The 21,701-nt window shown below is 35.0% G+C and overlaps 1 protein-coding gene across 5 annotated transcripts in view; it reads left to right on the forward strand.

Annotated features, from left to right (window-relative positions):
• The window catches only part of CTNNA2 (catenin alpha 2), a 1,099,255-nt gene that overhangs the window by 1,017,858 nt on the left and 59,696 nt on the right, over positions 1-21,701 (forward strand). For all 5 annotated transcript variants that reach the window (XM_019443126.2, XM_019443134.2, XM_019443137.2 and 2 more), the window contains 2 exons: positions 369-482; positions 8,513-8,694. In XM_019443126.2, the coding sequence (XP_019298671.1) occupies positions 369-482; positions 8,513-8,694 (296 nt within the window). The remainder of the gene's footprint in view (positions 1-368; positions 483-8,512; positions 8,695-21,701) is intronic.

Raw genomic sequence — 21,701 nt, forward strand, 5'->3', positions numbered from 1 at the left:
ACGTATAGGTATAACTTTTGTTGGTGGTGGTTATTTTCTATCTTAAATAGATTTCTATGGATGGAAAAAACACAAATATAGTTTGTCTTAAAACTAGAAAGCATGTCATGTCAAGAGTTAAATAGCATTTTAATACCTACAGGAGGAAGAAATAAAGTATATATTTTTTTAAAAGGTAAACTGGGGCAGCTAGATTTTTCCGACTCCATTGCAGCCAGCACCCTCCTCCATAACCCCCTACATGTAACTGCCTACAAGCTCTCTTTCCCGGGAGCCACTTAGCCTTATCTGCCACAAAGTATATGGGTGGCATTGAGGGTTATCAGTTTAGAATATGCTGATTCTTCTCCTTTCCTTTGTACTTTTAGACCCCAGAAGAACTAGAAGACGATTCTGACTTTGAGCAGGAGGATTATGATGTGCGCAGCCGGACGAGTGTTCAGACTGAGGATGACCAGCTCATTGCAGGACAGAGTGCACGGGTGAGTGGACATCCAGGACTTGGGTTTCATGCACCAGGGCTATTTACACCACATTGATTTGAGGGTATTTCTGACCAGAGTCTTGGAATCGCAGAGATTCATAGCTCAGAAATCTGCCTTCTTACTTGTGGTTGTTTTTAGCAATTCATATTATTTTTTTAATTTTTTTAAATATTTATTTATTTTTGAGACAGAGAGAGACAGAGCGTGAATGGGGAGGGTCAGAGAGAGAGGGAGACACAGAATCCGAAGCAGGCTCCAGGCTCTGAGCTGTCAGCACAGAGCCCAATGTGGGGCTCGAACTCACGGATCATGATATGACCTGAGCCGAAGTCGGACGCTTAACCAACTGAGCCACCCAGGCGCCCCGCAATTCATATTTTACACAATGGAAATAACCACTAGTGCTTCTGATTCCTATTAACTCCATTTTCTCTCCATCACTTGAAACCTAGCAGCCACATCACTGCAAACAATTTAAGAGTATAGTGGATTTTATTGGCTTGGAATCATGAATAGATAGTTCAACAGCTAAGGAACACATGAATACTCAGATCTTGTATTGGCACAGACACCACAGTTCTGCTTGAGGTTGCCAAGCTTATTAACTCAAGAGGGAAGGACAAATGGAAAATTAGAGCGCTACTTTGTTATGGGCTCCATACTCTGTTCCATGTTCTGGCCTAGGGTCTCTGGTGAACAAGACCACATCTTTGAAATTGGTCCAAATTCATCAGAATAGAGAAATAACTCCCCCCTCCCTCTCGCTAATACCTGCTTATGGCCAGGGTGGTAGCCCTAGATCTGTCTGCCACATGATAGAAAAAGAAATTATACAGACATATTAGAAATATGCCAGTTTAAGGCATGGAGCAGGAAGCAACAGAAAGATTATTGCTCTGGCTGCCATTTGAACATTCCTGAACACTCAGTGACACTATCTACCAACAAAAGTGTTTCTAAGAGGATTCTGACCAATCCTATTAACTGTATCTCCTTGAGGGTAGATGCAGGTAATCAAGGCAAGTTTCAAGAGATTATATCCCTGGGGATTATAAAAGAGGGTGAGATTATCCTCCCTTTAAAGACTCAGTTTTTATAGGGTGAAAACAATCTCATTATATAGATTGAGTTCTTACTATATTCTAGTTAGAGTATTTTAATTCTCTATTAAGCTTTACTTTAGGAAAAATAATGTATAGGAAACATGAGTTTGTATACGAAGCATGAGTCTGAGTGATTTAGGACAGAGATTAGGAAACCCCATAAAGCTCACACTGGTTTAGGAATTGTGAAAGAAGAGTAGACAGAGGAAGGGAAGAAAAAAAAAAAAGTTAGAGAGGGAGGGAGCCAAACCATAAGAGACACTTAAAAACTGAAAATAAACTGAGGGTTGATGGGGGGTGGGAGGGAGGGGAAAGTGGGTGCTGGGCACTGAGGAGGGCACCTGTAGGGATGAGCACTGAGTGTTTTATGGAAACCAGTTTGACAATAAATTTCATATTAAAAAAAATAAAATAAAGAATAAATAAATAAACAGGACTCAAAGAGGACTAAACCTTATGTTAAGAAAATCTTTGTACTTATAACCCAATTTCTCTTTCATGCCTTATGCCCTGATACTCTCATCCAACAGTGAAATGATTCACAAGATATATAGATGGACATTGATAGGGGAAATACGAGGGTAAAAGCCAGAATATTAAAGATGCACTGGCTTTGGTTCAGACAGATTTGGTTTTGAATTGTAAAGAGTGGAATGAGGACAATGCTCCATTACATGTTGCTTAATTGCTATGAGCCTCAGTCCTTTTATCTGTAAAATGTGAACAATAGACTTGATAGAATTCTTTTGAGGTTTAATTGCTTAATATTTGTAAAAAAATGAACAGAATACCTGACATACATTAAGTGCTCAATAAAGAATGACTGAAAATTGTCATCCTTTGGAAGAGAAATCATTTTGTATCACAGATTAGTGACAGTAGAAAAGTACACAAAAGAATATGAAGCCCCCTACTTGGCAAATCTTTTGTGGACTGTAATCCTTCCCCCACTCCCAATGTTGAAATTTGAGAAGTTCATTAAACTGAGAGGCTTTGGAGCCTGTTTTGGCCTAACACTAAATCAATTCATCCATCAGGTCAGTTCCTCTGCAGAATTAAATAAAACCAGCATTTTTGTGTCCATGACAAAGGGCAAATTTGAGTAATTCATCCAAACATTAATCAATTCAAAGTCAGTTTGATTGACTGAATGCAATTCAGTGTTGATATAGCCCAGTATCTTGTGTCAATGATCAAGGCATATTTACAACCCTTATCATATTATATAATCACCATCTTGTCAAAATGGCATTATTAGTCCCACTTCTTACAAGAATGTAGTCCCATTGTACTTCCATTTCATGCATCTTACATTAGATATCAAGTCAATTAAGATGGGTGAAAACGGAAGTCAGATGGCACCTGTCTATATCATCTACTATATTTTTCGCCCAGTAGGTGAAAAGACAATTGTTTTTTTTTTTTTTAAAGGTTTTTCAGCATGAATTATGAACACAGTCCAGGATAGTAACAAAGTACCCCTATAATCCAGTACTTGGTGATTTGCCTTTGAGATCCATCATGTGGCCTGTGTGATTAACTTGCAGCAGACAGCATTAGTTATTGAGTCAGCCTATTTTAGCCTGTAATTATATGATGACAAATCAGAGACCTAGAATTATGGCTGTAAGTTGGAAATAAGAGGGTACATTGAATTGCTGAGATGACAGATGGTCGAACTTTTGACCAGAGAAGTATGTTAACTTGGTCAAAATTGTGAAGGAGACCAAAGTTGTCTTTGACAGAGGTAGTTGCCCTTTGTATCAGTCAGTCCTTCCTTGTTAAAGGCCTTATTTTTTGTTTGCATTCAGATAAATTCTTCCTCTCTGAAAGGGTAAATTAATCTATAAGGAGGTTAAGGTAGGAGAAAAGCTTTTAGTACCTACTCTAACATTGCTCCCAAATTCTGAAATTAGATTATTTCCTTTATGTGTCCCTATCTGATGCTTCTCTACAGTATTTTGTTGAGAGAGGGAGAGGCAGAGAATTATCATACCCTGCTAAAATGTAGGAGGAATCAGACCCTATGATCCTAGACATGACATCTTAAAAACTGCTTCTTCACAGGTTGACGTAGTTAAAATTGGTCAATGAAAACTTTTGGGCACTTAACCTTAGTGATGGAATATATAATTTGGAGTCATACAGACCTGATTTTAAATATTGTCTTGATCAAGCTGTGTCTCTTTGGGCAACTTTCTTAGCCTCTCTATGCTTTATCTGTCTCTCCCTCTCCCTTTCTTTCTCTCTCTCCCTCTCCTCCTCCACTGTCTACCTCATGATGTCCGATTAGGAGAACTGCATGATAAAATTTGTATCATAATATGTGTCACATAATATGAAGTTGATAAAGATGATGATGATGATAATGCTTATAGCATAAGGCAGTTTTTCATTAGAAGGCTGGTCAAATAATTTAACTTAAAAGAGCATGGACAATTTAGGAAATCATGAAAGTTTTTACTTGAATTAATGAGATAATTAACTCAATTTTCCTGTTTACTTCAGGGCCTGAGACTGGTAAAAGTCAAAGGATCCAATCTTTAACTACTTATATTTATTATTCTGCTTTAAAACCAAGTGAGCACAAATTGACACATTGAGTTTTAGCCCTTTTAATCACTTATTTATAAAGATGTACTTTAAGCCTAAATGTTAGACTCTTACTCTGGCTTAAGGAACTAACACTTGTCAGTTTGGAGGCTCATAGACTCCAAAAGTAATTTTTTCTCTTTGAGATTGGAAAAATAATCATATCAAAAGCTCCTGAGATTTAGATTGAAGAAAAAATTCTGGGCAGAGTGATTGTTGGCTTGTATCAGTGATTTGCACTTTGGTTTAATAAGTAGAGTTTATAATTTCAATCACAAAAAAATGGTTGGCTCTTCAGAAGAAAAGCTGAGAGCCTGGGATCAGGAAGCAGGGAATTTTGTGGATTAAAGTCTCTGATGCCACAATATGGGGCCCCAGATCAGCCAATCTCTGGAGCTGTGCTTGGCTACTATGCATAGAACCAGCAGAAACTCTAAGACCACCCCAGGTGATCACATCACAGATACAGAAAAGCTGATTTGTTCCCTTTCCTCTTGGCCATGAAAATCATTTTTCTCATGTTGCCTTAGTTTGAGGGAATGAACAATTGCATATTATATATTTTCTATTCAACTTGATTTGAATGTAGTCATCTTTTTTTTTCCAGCTAAAACTTTAATGTGTTAACATTTCAAACTGCTGAGTTACATTGATAAGACCTAATTAAAACGCATGTGTTGAATTTTAATTTGATTAACTTGCAAATTTTGCAGTTTGTGATCTACTGTTTATAGATAACCTTTTTTTAAGATTCCAGTTTCAGAAAAGGTCAATTATGAATTTTTAAAAGCCAGGAGCATTTTAAGAATATTTAGGAAAAGACTTTGGCTCATCGATAGCTACATAAGCAGAAGCAAATGCAATGACACTTGCACCCAAGTCACACACCATTAAGTGCATTATGTGGGTTGAGCACCCCTAGAGTCAAAATAACATGTTCTTTTGCAAATCTGCTTTGAAGGGGCCATTTTTTTTTCTTCAGAATTGTGCCCTTAGAAAATGTTTGTCAGTTCTAGTAACTTCTCTTGAACTCTGTTGATGCAGTGAGTGGAAAAATGGTTACACAGTCAATCAGAAGATATATATTGAGCTTCTACTGTTTGCAGGATGCTGAGGCCTCTACCCTAAGGAAGCTCTGAGAGAAGTCAAAAGTAGGGCATCAATAGGAATTAGAGAGTAGAACAAGGCAGTTAATACTCAAATCCTAAATTATACAACTGAAACTCATGTGATAGAGTTCAAAGAAAAGTGTACACCCTTCAATGCACAAATTAACCCTTTTGAGACAACGAAAGTTTCATTGCTTTCCATCTGGGTATTGAATATAGAGTCTGAAGGTCTGGTGGGTAGTTTTACAGATTCTTCTACAGAAAAGCACCTAATGAATGGTTTACATAATTCTAGTTAGGACTTCTGAGGTCTAAGTAAAACATGAATATCAGTTTTATATGAGGACGACAAATTAATCTAGGACAGCATCAGATCATCAGACAGGGATGCTTCAGGAAAAAGTGCATATTTAACTTCTGCAAATCCATACCTATCTCAAATGCAGTGGGATAGCTGTCTTGTTATTAGTACAGTATTTCATATTTGAATTTATAATCAACTCTTTGGTATATCAGCCACCTTTTTGATAGTTTTTAAAGTACTTTAAAATATTCTTCAAAAATACTATTTTAACCATATAGTATTTGTCCCAGTCTGACTTTTTAAATATGGATAGCAATTTGTGTATATGCACATGGACACTCACATACACATACATAGACACTCACATATTAGTTATATAAAGCCACACACATGCCTGCATGGAAGTTTGTACACATGGCTATATATTAGTAAGATGTATCTGTGCAGCTACTTGTCTGAGGACACCTTCATGTAAATTATACAAAGAGATCCCTTACTCAGGCAAACAAAGTCTCATCTCTAGGATGTCCAGCCTGGTGAACAATGCTTATGATTTCAGCAATACTTGCCCCACTGGAATGGGATCATTGTGTAGTGTCAAACCTGTATGGTTGTGCATGGTGATCCACTTGTACACGGTAGTTAAGTATGGTGTTAGTTGACCTGGGTTTGAATACTATACATACAGCTTATCAGTTGTGTAATATTGAGAATTTAATTTCTCTGGGTCTTAGTATCACCATTAATAAAATAGCGGTAATAATAGTATTAATCTTGTAGAATGCTTAAGTAGATTTTTTTTTTGTTTTCTTGTTGTTGTTGTTGTTGTTGTTGTTGTTGTTGTTGTTGTTGTTTTTACATACATAAGCCTCTTAGCACAGTACCTAGTATACATTTCTGTACTCAAGGAATCATGTCAATTGTCTATTTATGTATAGTAACATAGACTCTGGGCCCATCCCTTCTCTTTCATAGCAACTAAGTAATGAGCTCAAGGGGTAGCTGGAAAGGAAAACTAATATAGTCATGATACTAATATATTAACAATAATCCCATAGATGCTTTCATTTCTCTTTTTGGAAAAAACACAACACCTTTGTTATTTCATTTGCTGTCAACTATAATACCCTGAGGTAATTTTTTACTATTCTTAGATCTGAAGAAGTTAAGAATATGATCCAGTAGCAATTAAGTCTTAACCTAAGTCAGTGATAGAGCCCATTGAGCCCAGTTTTGCTGAGTTTATGTCCATTGATATTTTTACTAGAAATCAACAACCTTTCTTCCCAATAATTTACTTACATTAGGACAAACTTTATAATTTAGGAAGCAAGGCTTTATTGTATGTGTTATTTTACTTGTCCTTTGCAAAAGTTTTAAGTTTCCCAAATCATGCTTTCATTACTGAACACACATATCCCAGAACCAGAGGGTTACTAGTGCTGTCATACTTATCCACATGCTCCTTTCTATGAAACAGGTCGCACATGGTTCTATGAGGATGGAATGAAATGATTCCAGACATTGCATTCAAGGCAATGCATACATGGTGTTTACCAAATGCAGTTGATTGTCTTTATTTGTGGTACCTATATTCTATAACATCACCATGAACACTTAATTAGCAGCTATGGAGTCATGGCTTTTAGAGGAAATAGTGTTAGGTTCCTGAGAGCTCCTGGTCTCAACATTTTATTTCAACCAATAAATACAGAATCTTGTTTAATGAATGTTTCCTTTCATATGCTTTATAGTTTTGATTCATTATCATTGAACTCATGGACAAGAGCACTGTAGCTCATGCCTGAATGAACCTTGTCTAAAACATGTATATTTCTCCATAAGGCACATCACAGCCTTTCGGTGCTTAGGGACACTTAGAAAGCATTTGAGCACTATGGTTGGGGGCTATGTTAAATAGAAAAATTACCAATAAAAAGTACAAATATGTGGAAAATATGGCACCAAATAGACGACAGAAGGGACCTGTTGTTCAGTGCTGAAACGAAAAGACAGAGAATTCCTTGTTCAACCATATCTGTGAATAGGCCTGACAGGTGAACCCAATTTTTTGCAACTCTTTGCATGTCTGTGAATGACGAGAAAGCACCACAAGTATTGATTTTGGGCTGCCAATAAATTTTAGAGAGTAGGCAAATTTGTATAGAAAGATTCCATGAATAATGAGAATCAGCTGTAGTTCTTGCTTTTCTACATTCCCTTACCTAGCAACTTTTGAAAATCGACCTTTACTTCCTAAACCTGTATCTTATCCCATCATACCTTCTACTTCTGCATACTAATAGGCTCTGTAGGGAGTCATGGTTATCTCAGAATTTCCACAGGGAAGATGGGAGAGGGCCGGGAATAGGTATGCCATCCCTGAAATGCCTTGGGTTAGGGGATTGTTTGGTATCTAATCATGCATTCCTTCATTAACACTCATGGAAATTCTCTCCACCCCACTTGGATGCTCAGATATTGTTTAAAATTCCTCTTCTTTCCAGCGACAGAAAGCCTTTTTTCTTTTTTTTCCTTCTCTGAACAGATTTCAGTGTTGAAAGAGGTACATTCTTTCATCTGGTAAAAGTTTCTTGAGACCAAATATAAAAATTGTCAAGAATAGATTCTTTTGAACAAACATATGTCATCAAAGCAACACAGAAGTTCTGTTACTGTCAATGTGCACATACCTTTTGGATCTCTCTATTTTTGTGTGTGTATAGGAATAGGGACGGGGATTTGGGGGATGTTACCAGTCTATGCTTTTGCTTTCCTGGGGATGGAGAAAACGTACTTTCTGGAATGGTGGGGCAGCCTATAAACCTTGTCGGGGTCTGGCTTTGCCATTAACTTAAAGCAGAGTCACCCTACTTTACTTTGTCAATATTAGTCACACGTATTCTGTAACCCACACAGGCCATCATGGCACAACTACCGCAGGAGGAGAAGGCAAAAATAGCTGAGCAGGTGGAGATATTCCACCAAGAGAAAAGCAAGCTGGATGCCGAAGTGGCCAAATGGGATGACAGCGGCAATGATATAATTGTGCTGGCCAAGCAGATGTGTATGATCATGATGGAAATGACAGACTTCACAAGGTGAGGCCCAGAGACAGGAAGATGATTTTCTCATTAAACCCAGAAGCGTAACAGTGTATATTAGCATGTGAGAGCCTGCTGAAAAATTAAAATATTACATCAAAGCAAGGTAGTGGTATTATAAAATTTATATGTGTAAGTCAAAATGATATGGACCTAATTCTTAGCAGATAGTCAAGGAGGACAGATTCATTTTTGTGATTATTATTGTTTTAATTATACTAAGTCAGTCATAAAATCTAACCCCTGGGAGTTGAGTGACTCATTTTTGTTCTGTGCTGTTTTGCAATGTTTTTAAACACTGTTTTCAAGATAAGATGAACGATTTGTTTATATTCCTTTGGGAAAAAAAAATGTACATCTATACAGCTGTGTGTGCATACATACATGTAATAGGTTGAATGCGAAGTCATGATCAAGCATTGATCTCAGCTCATGTTTTACCCTTACATACAAGGATTCAGTTTCCACAATCTGATCCCATAATTTTGACAGGAAAATTAAAAATTGTATAAGTGTTATTCCCTTTTGCTGTAAGCAGTGCTTTTAATAAATCAAGAGATCAGTCAGAATTTTGTCGGGAGGCTTTGCCTCACCGGGGTCATTGCTGTTTCTGCCACTGCAATTTTAATCTACTCTTTAAAGGGAGGTGACATTTCTGCCCTTCCTACTACACAAAGGGCAAATCAAGGGAGAGCAAAGCTCAATGAAAAAAATCCCTGGATTTTGAAGCTGAATACAGGTGATTTTAGACCAGCCTCTTACTGTCTTTGTTTATTTGCAAAATGGGGAAATAATGCTTTTCTTATAATCTTCATAGGAGAGCTTTAAAATCCAATGAGGTAAAGCAGTTGTAAATTATGCTGCTATACAAATGTAAGCTACCATTATATTACAATTTTTTTTTCCATTGGAAACACAAATACACATGATCAAGATATTTTAATGATTAAACATGATATTTGTTTATAATACTATGTAAGATATATGGTAATGCCAAAATATCACCTTATGGGTGACAATATTTTTAAGGATTATTGAATGCTTCTAATAGGAGAAGGCTACAATTGATTTTATGTAATAAAATATGGAATATCTCTGCCTCATCCCCCTTACCCTTTGCCTCTGGCCAATATATACTAATGACATTGCCTGGGCCTTTCTCTAAATATTTTTAAATTGTTTTTGACTTCAGTGGAATTACTTTAGTAATATGAAGGTGACCTTTGAGACTTTTTAAATGTCATTGTATTCATTAGAAGCTCAAATTTGTACATCTGGTTAGTCTTTGTCGGCTTCACAGATTTATTTCACACACGAAAAATAATAGTAGGAAAAAACAGTCTGAGCTACTACTTAAGGATACTTCATAGCTAAGTATGAATTTACTACAAATCAGACTATTCTGGCAGTCTCAGTCGTTGCTTTTCTAGGTCTGTAATGACTTAATTTGCTTGCTTTCAACATGGTATTAGTATTTTATCTGATAGATATTATGCAATCCGTTAATAACATCACTTGTAAAAATAATCTCATTAGTTCAAAGTGAATAATGAATCTAGTCAAGTTGCTAGTTTAGATCAGAAGAACATTTTATAATGCTCTAGATTATATATAACAGTGGTCATGGAAGAGAGATATATTTGAGGGGGTCTTGTTAGATGATGTTAAATAAAGCAGACTTTCTATTAGTCAAAGTATAGTTTTAAAAGCAAAAAGAAGGCCACTTCAATTTCCTAGGGATTTCATATAATCATTTTATGCTTATTTGAGTAATGAAATGTCTAGGATAACACTGATTATCATTTGTCCTACCACCTGATGAGTAGTTTCATGCCTCTTTGTGAGGGCAAAGGGAGGAACCCAGTAATTAACGGCCAGAGAAACAGACGAGGGCGTGAATTGGAAATGGAACACGGGAATCTGAGTATTTGTCGCTATGTACATCTGCAGAGCCTCTCTGGCAAAGATGAAGCTGACTTGAGCCATTTTTTGGTGGACTCTCACCTGAGTTCTCTACTTAACCGTATGCATTATCATTATTATTGTTGCCCCAGCATTTTCTACTTCAGGGAAGAATAGTTTTAGCTGTATACTGTAAAAAGCCCTATGTACTATATTCTCTAAAGGAAAGAAGATAGCTGGTTAGGAATTGAAACTTGACTCTTCTCAAATCATATGTTTAAATTGCATCTGGAGGGCAAAAAAAAAAAACAAAAACCTTTGCATTTATTATCATGTTGTTTTATTTTTTACCAGTAGCTAACATTAATTTGATTCAGTCATCTCAATGATATACAGTCCATTATTATTAAAATTGGAGAGGTTCTGCCTCATTATTTGTGAAATAACTTCTTCATGGAGGATAAAACTAATTATGCCTCATGTCTTTTTCCTGTTCAGTCCTTGACTTCTATTTCATGGGCAGTGGCAGAAGCACTGTCCTGCAGAGGGTGACTCCATATTTCTGATGTCATTCTCAGTAAGAAATAGCATGTACCAGTCTTGTGTCCCAATAACATAAGGTGTGCAGATGGCAGCAGCTCAGAAAAGAAACCCAAGTTTAATTGTATAGCAAGGAACAAAGCTGTCTTTTGAGACCAACTGTAACTTCTGATCTGTAAGGAAAAGGATTTAGGCTAAGAAAAGGAACTTTCAGGGTACAGTCAACTGTAAAATGCTGAGCACTGGGCTCAGAAAACATGTAATCACCCCATTCTTCCCAAACTTAATTTCTGCCTTAGTGCAGACACTCACTACCTCAGTCTAGGTATCACTTGGCTAGTTTTTGATTTCAGCCCTTGACCCTTTTCTGTCCCTTCCATGTCACATCTGGCCATTAAAAGGCCACCGTCTACCTCCCTTTACACCAGCTCTCTCATTAGCTCTTCTGTTCATAGAAAAAAAAAAATACAAGTACTGATTTTGCTATACAGTGCCTACCTTTTAAGTTTCTTTATTGAAATATATTCGACACATGACATTACATTAATTTCAAGTGTACAACATGGTGATTTGACAATTCTGTATTTATGCAATGTTCACCACAAGTACAGCTACCATCTATTGCCATATAATGCTATTACAATACAATTGATTATATTCCCTATGCTGAGACTTTCATCCCCATGATTTATTTATTCCATAACTAGAAACCTGTGTTTCTCACTCCCCTTCACTCATTTTACCAGTACCCCCATCTCACCTCCCTTCTGGCAACCATCACTTTATTATCTGTATTTGTGGATCTGTCTCTGATTATTTTGTTAGGGGTGTGTGTGTGTGTGTGTGTGTGTGTGTGTGTGTGTGTTTTAGATTCCACCTATAAGTGAAATCATACAGTGTTTGTCTTTCTCTCTTTTGTTTCACTTAGCATAATATACTCTACGTCCATCCATGTTGTTGCAAATGGCAAGATTGCATCTTTTTTATGACTGAGTAACGTGTGTGTGTGTATCACATCTTCTTTGTCTATTCATCTATTGATGGATGCTTGGATCGCTTCCATATCTTGGCTATTGCAAATAATGCTGCAGGAAAAATAGGAGTGCGTATACCTTTCTGAATTAATATTTTCATTTTCTTTGGGTAAATACCCTGTAGGAAAAGTACAGGACCATAGGGTATTTCTATTTGTAATTTTTAAAGAAACCTCCATACTGTTTTCTATAGTGGCTGTACCAATTTACATTCCCACCAACAGTGTACAAATGTGCCTTTTTTTCCATATCCAAACATTTATTATTTCGTCTTTCTGATTCAAGCCATTCTGACAGGTGTTAGGTTATATCTCATTGTGGTTTTGGTTACCATTACTCTCATGATTAGTGATAGGGAGCATCTTTTCTTGTGTCTGTTGGCCATTTGTACATCTTCTTTAAAAAATTGGGGCTCCTGGGTGGCTAAGTCGGTTAAGCATCCGACTTCGGCTCAGGTCATGATCTCGTGGTCTGTGAGTTCAAGCCCTGCATCAGGCTCTGTGCTAACAGCTCAGAGCCTGGAGCCTGCTGCAGATTCTGTCTCCCTTCCTCTCTGCCCCTTACCCATTTGCTGTCTGTCTCTCTCTATCAAAAATAAATAAAAATTTTTTTAAAAAAGTCTATTCAGGTCCCCTGCCCATTTTTCATTTGGACTGTTTTTCTTTTTTTTTTTTTATTATTTAAGTTATATGAGGGTTTTTTTGTATATTTTGGATAGTAACCCCTTATTGGCTATATCATTTGTAAATATATGTTCCTATTCAGTATGTTGTTTTTGTTTGTTTGTTTGATAGTTTCCTTCACTGTGCAAAGGATTTGTTTTAAATTTATTTATTTGTTTTCAGAGAGAGAGAGAGAGGGAGAGAGAGAGAGAGAGAGAGAATCTCAAGAGAACCTCACTGTCAGCACAGAGCCTGGCACAGAGCTCTGATCTCACTAACCATGAGATCACTGCATGAGCCAAAATCAAGTGTCAGAGGCTTAACCAACTGAGCCACCCAAGTGCCCCAAATGATTTTTTTTTTTTTGGTGTAGTCCCAATAGTTTGTGTTTGCTTTCATTTCCCTTGCCTGAGGAGACATAACTAGAAAAATATTGCCAAGGCCAGTGTTGGAAAAAGTACCGCCTATGTGTTCTTCTAGGAGTTTGATGGTTTCATGTCTCACATTTAGGTCTTGAATACACTTTGAGTTTGTTTTTGTGTATGGTGTAAGAAAAGTGTTCCTGTTTCATTGTTTTTGCACATAGCTATTTAGTTTTCCCAGCACTATTTTTTGAAGACTGTCTTTTCTCCAATATATTCCCCAATATATTGTCCCTGCCTTTTTCATATTAATTGACTATATAAGCATGCGTCTACTTCTGGACTCTGTATCCTGTTCACTTGATGTACTAGTCCATTTTTGTGCCAATACCATACGTTTTGATTACTATAGCTTTGTAATAAAACTAGAAATCAGTGATTGTGATACCTCCAGCTTGTTTTTTTCTTTCTCAAGATTGCTTTGGTTATCCAGGGTCTTTTGTGTTTCTATACAGAATTTAGAATTATTTTTTCCAGTTCTGTGAAAAATAATATTGGTGTTTTGATAGAGATTGCATTGAATTGGCAGATTGCTTTTGGTAGTGTGGACATTTTAACAATATCAATTCGTCTAATCCATGAGAATGTTTTATCTTTCCATTCATATGTGTCATCTTCAATTTTTTTTCTTCATTATTTTATAGTTTTCACAGTACCAGTCTTTCAGCTCCTTACTTATTTCTAGGTATTTTATTCTATTGGTGCAACTATAAATTGAACTGTTTCCTTATTTTGTCCTTCTATTTCATTATTAGTGTATAGAAATACAATAGATTTCTGTATATTGATTTTGTGTTTTGCAACTTCACTGAACTCATTTATATATCTAGTAGTTTTTTGGTGGTCTTTAGTGTTTTCAAATATAATGTCCCATCATCTACAAATAATGGAAGTTTTACTTCTTCCTTACCAATTTGGATGCCTTTTATTTCCTGTCTGATTGACGTGGATATGACTTCCAATACTATGTTGAATAAAACAGAGTGGACATCTTTGTCATATATATTTTTTTTAATTTTTTAATGTTTATTTTTTGACAGTGAGGGACAGAACACAAGCAGGGGAGGGACAGAGAGAGAGAAGGAGACACAGAATACGAAGCAGGCTCCAGGCTCTGAGCTGTTAGCACAGAGCCTGAGATGGAGCTCAAACCCACAAACTGTGAGATCATGACTTGAGCCAAAGTCAGATGCTCAACTAACTGAGCCACCCAGGCACCACTTTGTCATGTTTCTGATCTCAGAAGAAAAGTTCTCACTTTTTCACCACTTAGTATGATGTTAGCTGTGAGTTTGCCATTTGTGACCTTAATTATATCGATACATGTTCCTTCTAAATTCATTTTGTTGAGAGTACTTTTTTTATTATGAACAGATGTTGAATATTTTCAAATAATTTTCTGTATGTATTGGGATGATCATGTGATTTTTGTCTTTCATTTTGTTAATATGATGTATCACACTGATCAATTTGCAGATATTGAACCATTCTTGCATCCCCAGAGTAAATCCCACTTGATTTTGGTGAATGATTATTTTAATATATTGTTCAATGTTGTTTGCTAATATTGAGGATTTTTGAATTCATTAGGGATATTGGCCACTAGCTTTCCTTTTGTGTAGTGCTTTATCAGGTTTTGGTATCAGGATAATGCTGGCCGTGTAGAATGTATTTGGAAGTTTTCTTTCCTCTTCTATTCTTGGAATAGTTTATAGAGAATAGGTATTAACTCTTCCTTAAATGTTTGGTAGAATTCACCTGTGAATCTATCTGGCCCTGGACTTTTCTTGGGAATTTTTTGCTTACTGATCCAATTTCATTATCTTTCATATTTTATGTTTCTTCCAGATTGAATATTGGAAAATTGAATATTCTAGAAATTTATCTATTTCTTTTGTATTATCCAGTTTGTTAGCATATACATTTTTGTAGTAGTCTCTTACAGTCATTTGTATTTCTGTGATGTCAGTTGTTACTTCTCTTTTTTCATTTCTTATTCCTTTCTCCTTTTCCCCTCCAATCTGGCCTAAGTCTTAATGATTTTGTTTATCTTTTGAAGAACCAGCTCTTGGTTTCATTGATGTTTTCTATTACTTTTAGTTTCCTTTTAATTTATTTTTCTTTGATCTTTATTACTTCCTTTCTTATACTCATTTTGAGTTGTGTTTATTCTTCTTTGTCTACTTCATTTAGGTGTTAGGAGAGATTGTTCATTTGAGGTTTTTCTTGTTTCTTGAAGTAAGCCTGCATTGCTATAAATTTACCTCTTTTTTTTTTTTTAAGAGTTTTTTTTTTTTATAATTTTTTTAACGTTTATTTATTTTTGAGACAGAGAGAGACAGAGCATGAACAGGGGAGGAACAGAGAGAGAGGGAGACACAGAATCTGAAATAGGCTCCAGGCTCTGAGCTGTCAGCACAGAGCCCGACGCGGGGCTCAAACTCACGGACCGTGAGATCATGACCTGAGCCGAAGTCAGACGCTTAACCGACCAAGCCACCCAGGCGCCCCTTCTTCTTCTTTTTTTTTTTTTTAAGAGTTTTTTTTTATTTTTTTATTTTTTTAACGTTTATTTATTTTTGAGACAGAGAGAGACAGAGCATGAACAGGGGAGGAGCAGAGAGAGAGGGAGACACAGAATCTAAATTTACCTCTTAAAACTGCTTTCACTGCATTACAAATGTTTTTGACTATTGTGTTACCATTTTCATTTTCCATGTATTTTTTAATCTCCTTTTTGATTTTTTGATTACCTCATTGGTTGTTAAATAGCATATTGTTTAGCCTTCACATATTTGTGCTCTTATTTGTTTGTGTTTGTTGTTGTTATAATTTATTTCTATTTTAATACCATTGTGGTTGGAAAAGATGCATGATGTGATCTCAGTCTTATTAAACTTACTGAGACTTGTTTTGTGACCTAACATGTGATCTTAGAGAATATTCCATGTGCATTTGAAAAGAATGGGTGTTCTGTTGTTTTCAGATTATTTTGTATGTCTTTTAAGTCCATTTGGTATAATTTGTTGTTCCAAGACATTGTTTCCTTATTGATTTTCTGCCTGGATGATCTATCCATTGGTGTAACTAGGGTGTTAAAGTCTCCTATTATTATTGTATTACTGTCAATTTCTTCCTTTATGTTACTAATATTTGCTTTATGTATTTAGGTACACCACTGTTGGGTACATAGATATTTACAATTTTTATATCCTCTTATTTGATTGACTCCTTTATCATTGTGTAATGCCTTTCCTTGTCTTTTGTTCCACTCTGTTTTAAAGTCTTTGTCTGATATAAGTATTGCTACCCCAGTTTTTCTTCCCTTCCATTTACATGGAATACCTCTTGCCATCCCTTTACTTTCCATCTGTATGTGTCTTTAGGTCTGAAGTGAGTCTATGGTAGGCAATATATAGATGGGTCTTAATTTCTTTTTATCCATTCCAATACCATCACCTTATTTCTTTTGCTGGAACATGTAGACCATTTATATTTAAAGTAATTATTGATATTTTTATTCTTATTGCCATTTTGTTCATTGTTTTCTGGTTGTTTTTGTAGTTCTTCTCTGTTCCTTTCTTCTTCTCTTGCTCTCTTTCTTTGTGATTGATAACTTTCTGTAGTGTTATGCTTGGCTTTCTTTCTCTTTGTTTATTGTGTATCTATTCTAGGTTTTGCTGTGCAGTTACCATGAGATTCATATATAACATCCTAAGTATATAGCAGCCCATATTAAGTTGATGGTTACTTAAGTTCAAACACATTCTAAACACCTTCATTTTTATTGCCCCCCCCCGATTTTGTGTGTATGTAATCATATTTTACATTGTCTTTATTTTGCAAATCCCCTTAACTAATTTTTTTTTAATTTTTAGGTTTTATTTTAATTCTGGTTACTTAACAGACAGTGTTATATTAGTTTCAGGTGTACAGTATGGTGATTCAACACTTCCATATATCACCCAGTGTTCATCACAAGTGCACTGAATAATTCCTATTGCTGATTTAATCTATGCCCCCACCCACCTCCTCTCTGGTAACCATCAGTTTGTTCTTTATAGTTAAGAATCTGTTTCTTGGTTTCTGTCTCTCTCTCTCTCTCTTTTGCCCTTAATCATTTGTTTCTTAAATTACACATATAAGTGAAATAATATGGTGTTTGTCTTTCTCTGACTTATGTTGCTTAGCATTATATCTCTTCCTCTATTTGGGTTTTGGAAATAGCAAAATTTCATTATTTTTATGGCTGAATAATAGTCTGTTGTGTGTGTGTGTGTATATATATATATATATATATATATATATATACACACACCATATATATATATATATATATATATATATATATATACACACACCATATATATATATATATATATATATATATATATATATACACACACCATATCTTCTTTATCCATTCATCAAAGGATACTTTGGCTGCTTTCATATCTTGGCTATTGTAAATAATGCTGCTATAAGCATAAGGGTGCATATATCCCTTTGGATTAGTGTTTTTCTATTCTTTGGGTAAATACCCAGTAGTGTGATTGCTGCACTGTTACAGTAGCTCTATTTTTAACTTTTTGAGGAACCTCCACATTGTTTTGCACAGTGGCTGCACCAATTTGCATTCCCACCAACACCTGTGCAAGAGGATTCCCCTTTCTCCACATCCTTGCCAACACCTGTTGTTTCTTGTGTTTTTTATTTTACTCATTCTGGACAGGTGCAAAGTGATATCTCATCATAGTTTTGATTTTCATCTCCCTGATGAAGAATAATATTAAACATCTTTTCATGTGTCTATTGTTCATTTATCTTATCTTGTTTGGAAAAATGTATATTCACATCTTCTGCCCATTTGTTAATTGGATTACTTCTTTCTTGGATGTTGAATTATATAAGTTCTTTATATATTTTGGATACTACCCCCTTATCAGATATGTCATCAACCTACATATATCTGTAGGTTGTCTTTTAGTTTTGTTGACTGTTTTTATTTTGATGAAGTCCCAATAGTATATTTTTGTTTTTCTTTCCCTTGCCTTAGGGGATCTATCTAGAAAAAAGTTGGTATGACCAATGTCAGAGAAGTTACTGCCAGTGTTCTCTTTCAGAATTTTATAGTTTTAAGTCTCACATTTACATTTCGGTTTACAATCCATTTTTAGTTTATTTTTGTGTATGGTGTCAGAAAGTGGTACAGTTTTCTCAACACCATTTGTTGAAGAGACACCGCCCCACCCCCCACCCCCCATAGGATATTCTTTCCTGCTTTGTTGAAGATTAATTGAACATATAGTTGTCAGTTCATTTTGGGTTTTTTTTTTATATGATTTTTATATGGTTTATATTTTATATGGTTTTTATTTATATGATTTTATATGATTCATGTGTCTATTTTTATGCCAGTACCATACTCTTTTGATTACTATAGTTTTGTAATATGGACTACTGGACTGGAAGTCTAGAACCGTGATGGCTCCAGCTCTGCTTTTCTTTTTCCAGGTTGCTTTGGCTATTCGGAGACTTTTATGGTTCCATACATATTTTAGGATTGTTTGTTCTAGCTCTCTGAAAAATTGCTTTTGGTATTTTGATAGGGGTTGCATTAAATATGTAGATTGCTTTGGGTAGTGTAGACATTTCAACAAAATGTGTTCTTCCATTTTGTGAGCTTGGATGTCTTTTGATTTCTTTTGTTGTCTTCAAATTCTTTTATCAGTGTTTTGTTATTTCCACAGTACAGGTCTTTCACCTCTTTGCTTAGGTTTACTCCTAGGTATCTTATTTTTGGTGCAATTGTAAATGGAATTGTTTTCTTAATTTCACTTTCTACTGCTTCATTATTGATGTACAGACATTCAACCAATTTTGATATGTTGATGTATCCTGTGACGTTATTGAATTTATCAGTTCCAGCAGTTTACTGGTGGAGTCTTTGGTTTTTCTATATAAAGTATCATGTCATTTCCAGATAGTGAATGTTTTATTTCTCCTTTGCCAATGTAGTTGCCTTTTATTTCTTTTTGTTGTCTGATTGCTGTGGCTAGGACTTCCAGTAGTATGTTGAATAAAAGTAGTGAGACTGGACATCCTTGCCTTATTGCTGACTTTACAGGAAAAGCTCTCAGTTTTTCCCCATTGAGGATAATGTTAGTTGTGGCTTTTTCATATATGCCTTTATTATCTTGAGGTATATTCCCTTTAAATCTACTTGGTTGAGGGTTTTTATCATAAATAGATATTTTACTTTGTCAAATGTTTTCTCTGCATCTGTTAAAATAATTGTATGGTTCTTATATCCTTTCTCTTATTGATGTGATGTATCACATTGGTTGACTTGTGAATATTGAACCACCCTTGCAATGCAGGAATAAATCCCATTCGATTGTAGTGAATGATTTTTTTTTAATGTATGGTTCTATTCAGTTTGCTAGTGTTATGTTGAGGGTTTTTACATTTATGTTTATCAAGGATATTGGCCTGTAGTTCTCTTTCTTGGTGTTGTCTTTACATGGTTTTTGTATCAGGGTATTGCTGGCCTCATAGAATGAATTTAAAAGTTTTCCTTTCTTTTCTGAATAGTTTTTTTTTTTTTTTTGAATAGTTTGAGAAGAATAGGTAGGTATTAACTACTCTTTAAATATTTGGTAGAATTTGCCTGTGAAGCCATCTGTTCCTAGACTTTTGTTTTTGGGAGTTTTTTAGTTGCTTATTCAATTTCTTTACTGGTTATTGGTTTGCTTGAATTTTCTATTCTTGTTTCAGTTTTGTAGTTTATATGTTTCTAGGAATTTATACATTTCTTCAATGTCATTCAATTCCTTGGCCTATATTTCATAGTATTCTAATAAAATTTTATATATTTTTGTGGTATTGGTTGTTATTTGTCCTCTCTCATTTGTGATTTTATTTTATTTTTTTTACTCCTTTCTCTTTTTCTTGATAAGCCTTGCTAGAGGTTTATCAGTATTATTGACTGTTTTGTTTTGTTTTTCAAAGAATTGCCTCCTGCTTTCATTGATGTTTTCTTTTTCTTTCTTTCTTTTTATTTACTAATTATTTATTTTTAATTGTGTATCATTTATTTCCTTGCTTCTGCTGGTTTTAGGTTTTCTTCTTTTTCTAGCTCCTTTAGATGTAAGATTAGGTTGTTTATTTGAGATTTACCTTGCTTCTTGATGTCAGACTGTATTGTTATAAAGTTCCCTATTAGCACTGCTTTGCTGCATCCTAAACGTTTTGAACTGTTGTGTTATCATCTTCATTTGTTTCCATGTACCTTTTTTATTCTTTTATTTCTTGGCTGAACCATTCATTGTTTAGTAGCATGTTATTTAACCTCGATGTATCTGTGGTCGTTTCAGATACCTTTCTTGTGCTTGACTTCCTTGTAACTAATTTTTAACATACAATTGATTGTACTATTTATTGTCTTTTAACCTTTGTACTAGCTCTATAAGTGATTGATCTACTTTCCTCCTGTATATTTGCTTTTGCTACTGAAGTGGTTTTTTTTTATAATTTTCTTCAAATTATGGCTTTTTCTTTTCCATTTAAAGAAGCTTCCTTAACACGTCTTGTTAGGCTGTTTTAGTAGTGATGGATTCTTTAATTTTTGTGTGGAAAATTTTTATCTCTCCTTTAATTCTGAGTGATAACTGCCTGGTATTCTTGGTTGTAGGTTGTTTTGTTTTTTTTTTTCCTTCCCTTTCAGCATTTTGAATATATCATGACACTGCTGTCTGGCTTGCAAAGTTTCTGCCAAAAAAGCAGCTGATAGTCTTACAGGGTTTGTTTTGTGTGTTACTAGTTGCTTCTCTTTTGCTGCTTTAAAATTTTTCTTTCTCTTTAGTCTTTAGTATTTTAATTATTATGTGTCATGGTGTGGGCCTCTTTGGGTTCATCTTGTTTGGACCTCTCTGTGCTTCCTGAACCTGAGTCTGTTTTTTTCTCCAGGGTAGACAAGTTTTCAGTTTTTATTTCTTCAAATAAGTTATCTGCCCCTTTCTGTCTCTTCTGCATCTGTGTCCTCTATAATGCAAATGTGTGTTCACTCAGTATTGTTAAATTGATCCCTTAACATAATTACAGTTTTTTTTTAATTTAAATTTAAATTTTATTTATTCTTTTGCTATTCAGCTTGGTTGCTTTCCAGTACTGTCTTTTAGATCATTAACCCATTCTTCTGTATCCTCTTATCTACTGTTGACTCCCTCTAGTGTATTTTTCATTTTGGTTTTTGTATTCTTCATTCTGGTTCTTTTTTAAATTTTTCCTTGGTTGAAGTTCTAAGTTTCATCATTCTTCTCTCCTGTCCAGTGACCATTACTTTGAACTCTTTATAAGGTATATTCATTATTTCTATTTCATTTAGACTTTTTCTGAGGCTTTGTGTTGTTCTTTTATTTGGAAATTCCTCTGTCTCCTCATTA

Source organism: Panthera pardus, unplaced genomic scaffold (genome assembly GCF_024362965.1).
Source record: "Panthera pardus isolate Hobbes unplaced genomic scaffold, ASM2436296v1 HiC_scaffold_25, whole genome shotgun sequence".
NCBI classification, from domain to species: domain Eukaryota; kingdom Metazoa; phylum Chordata; class Mammalia; order Carnivora; family Felidae; genus Panthera; species Panthera pardus.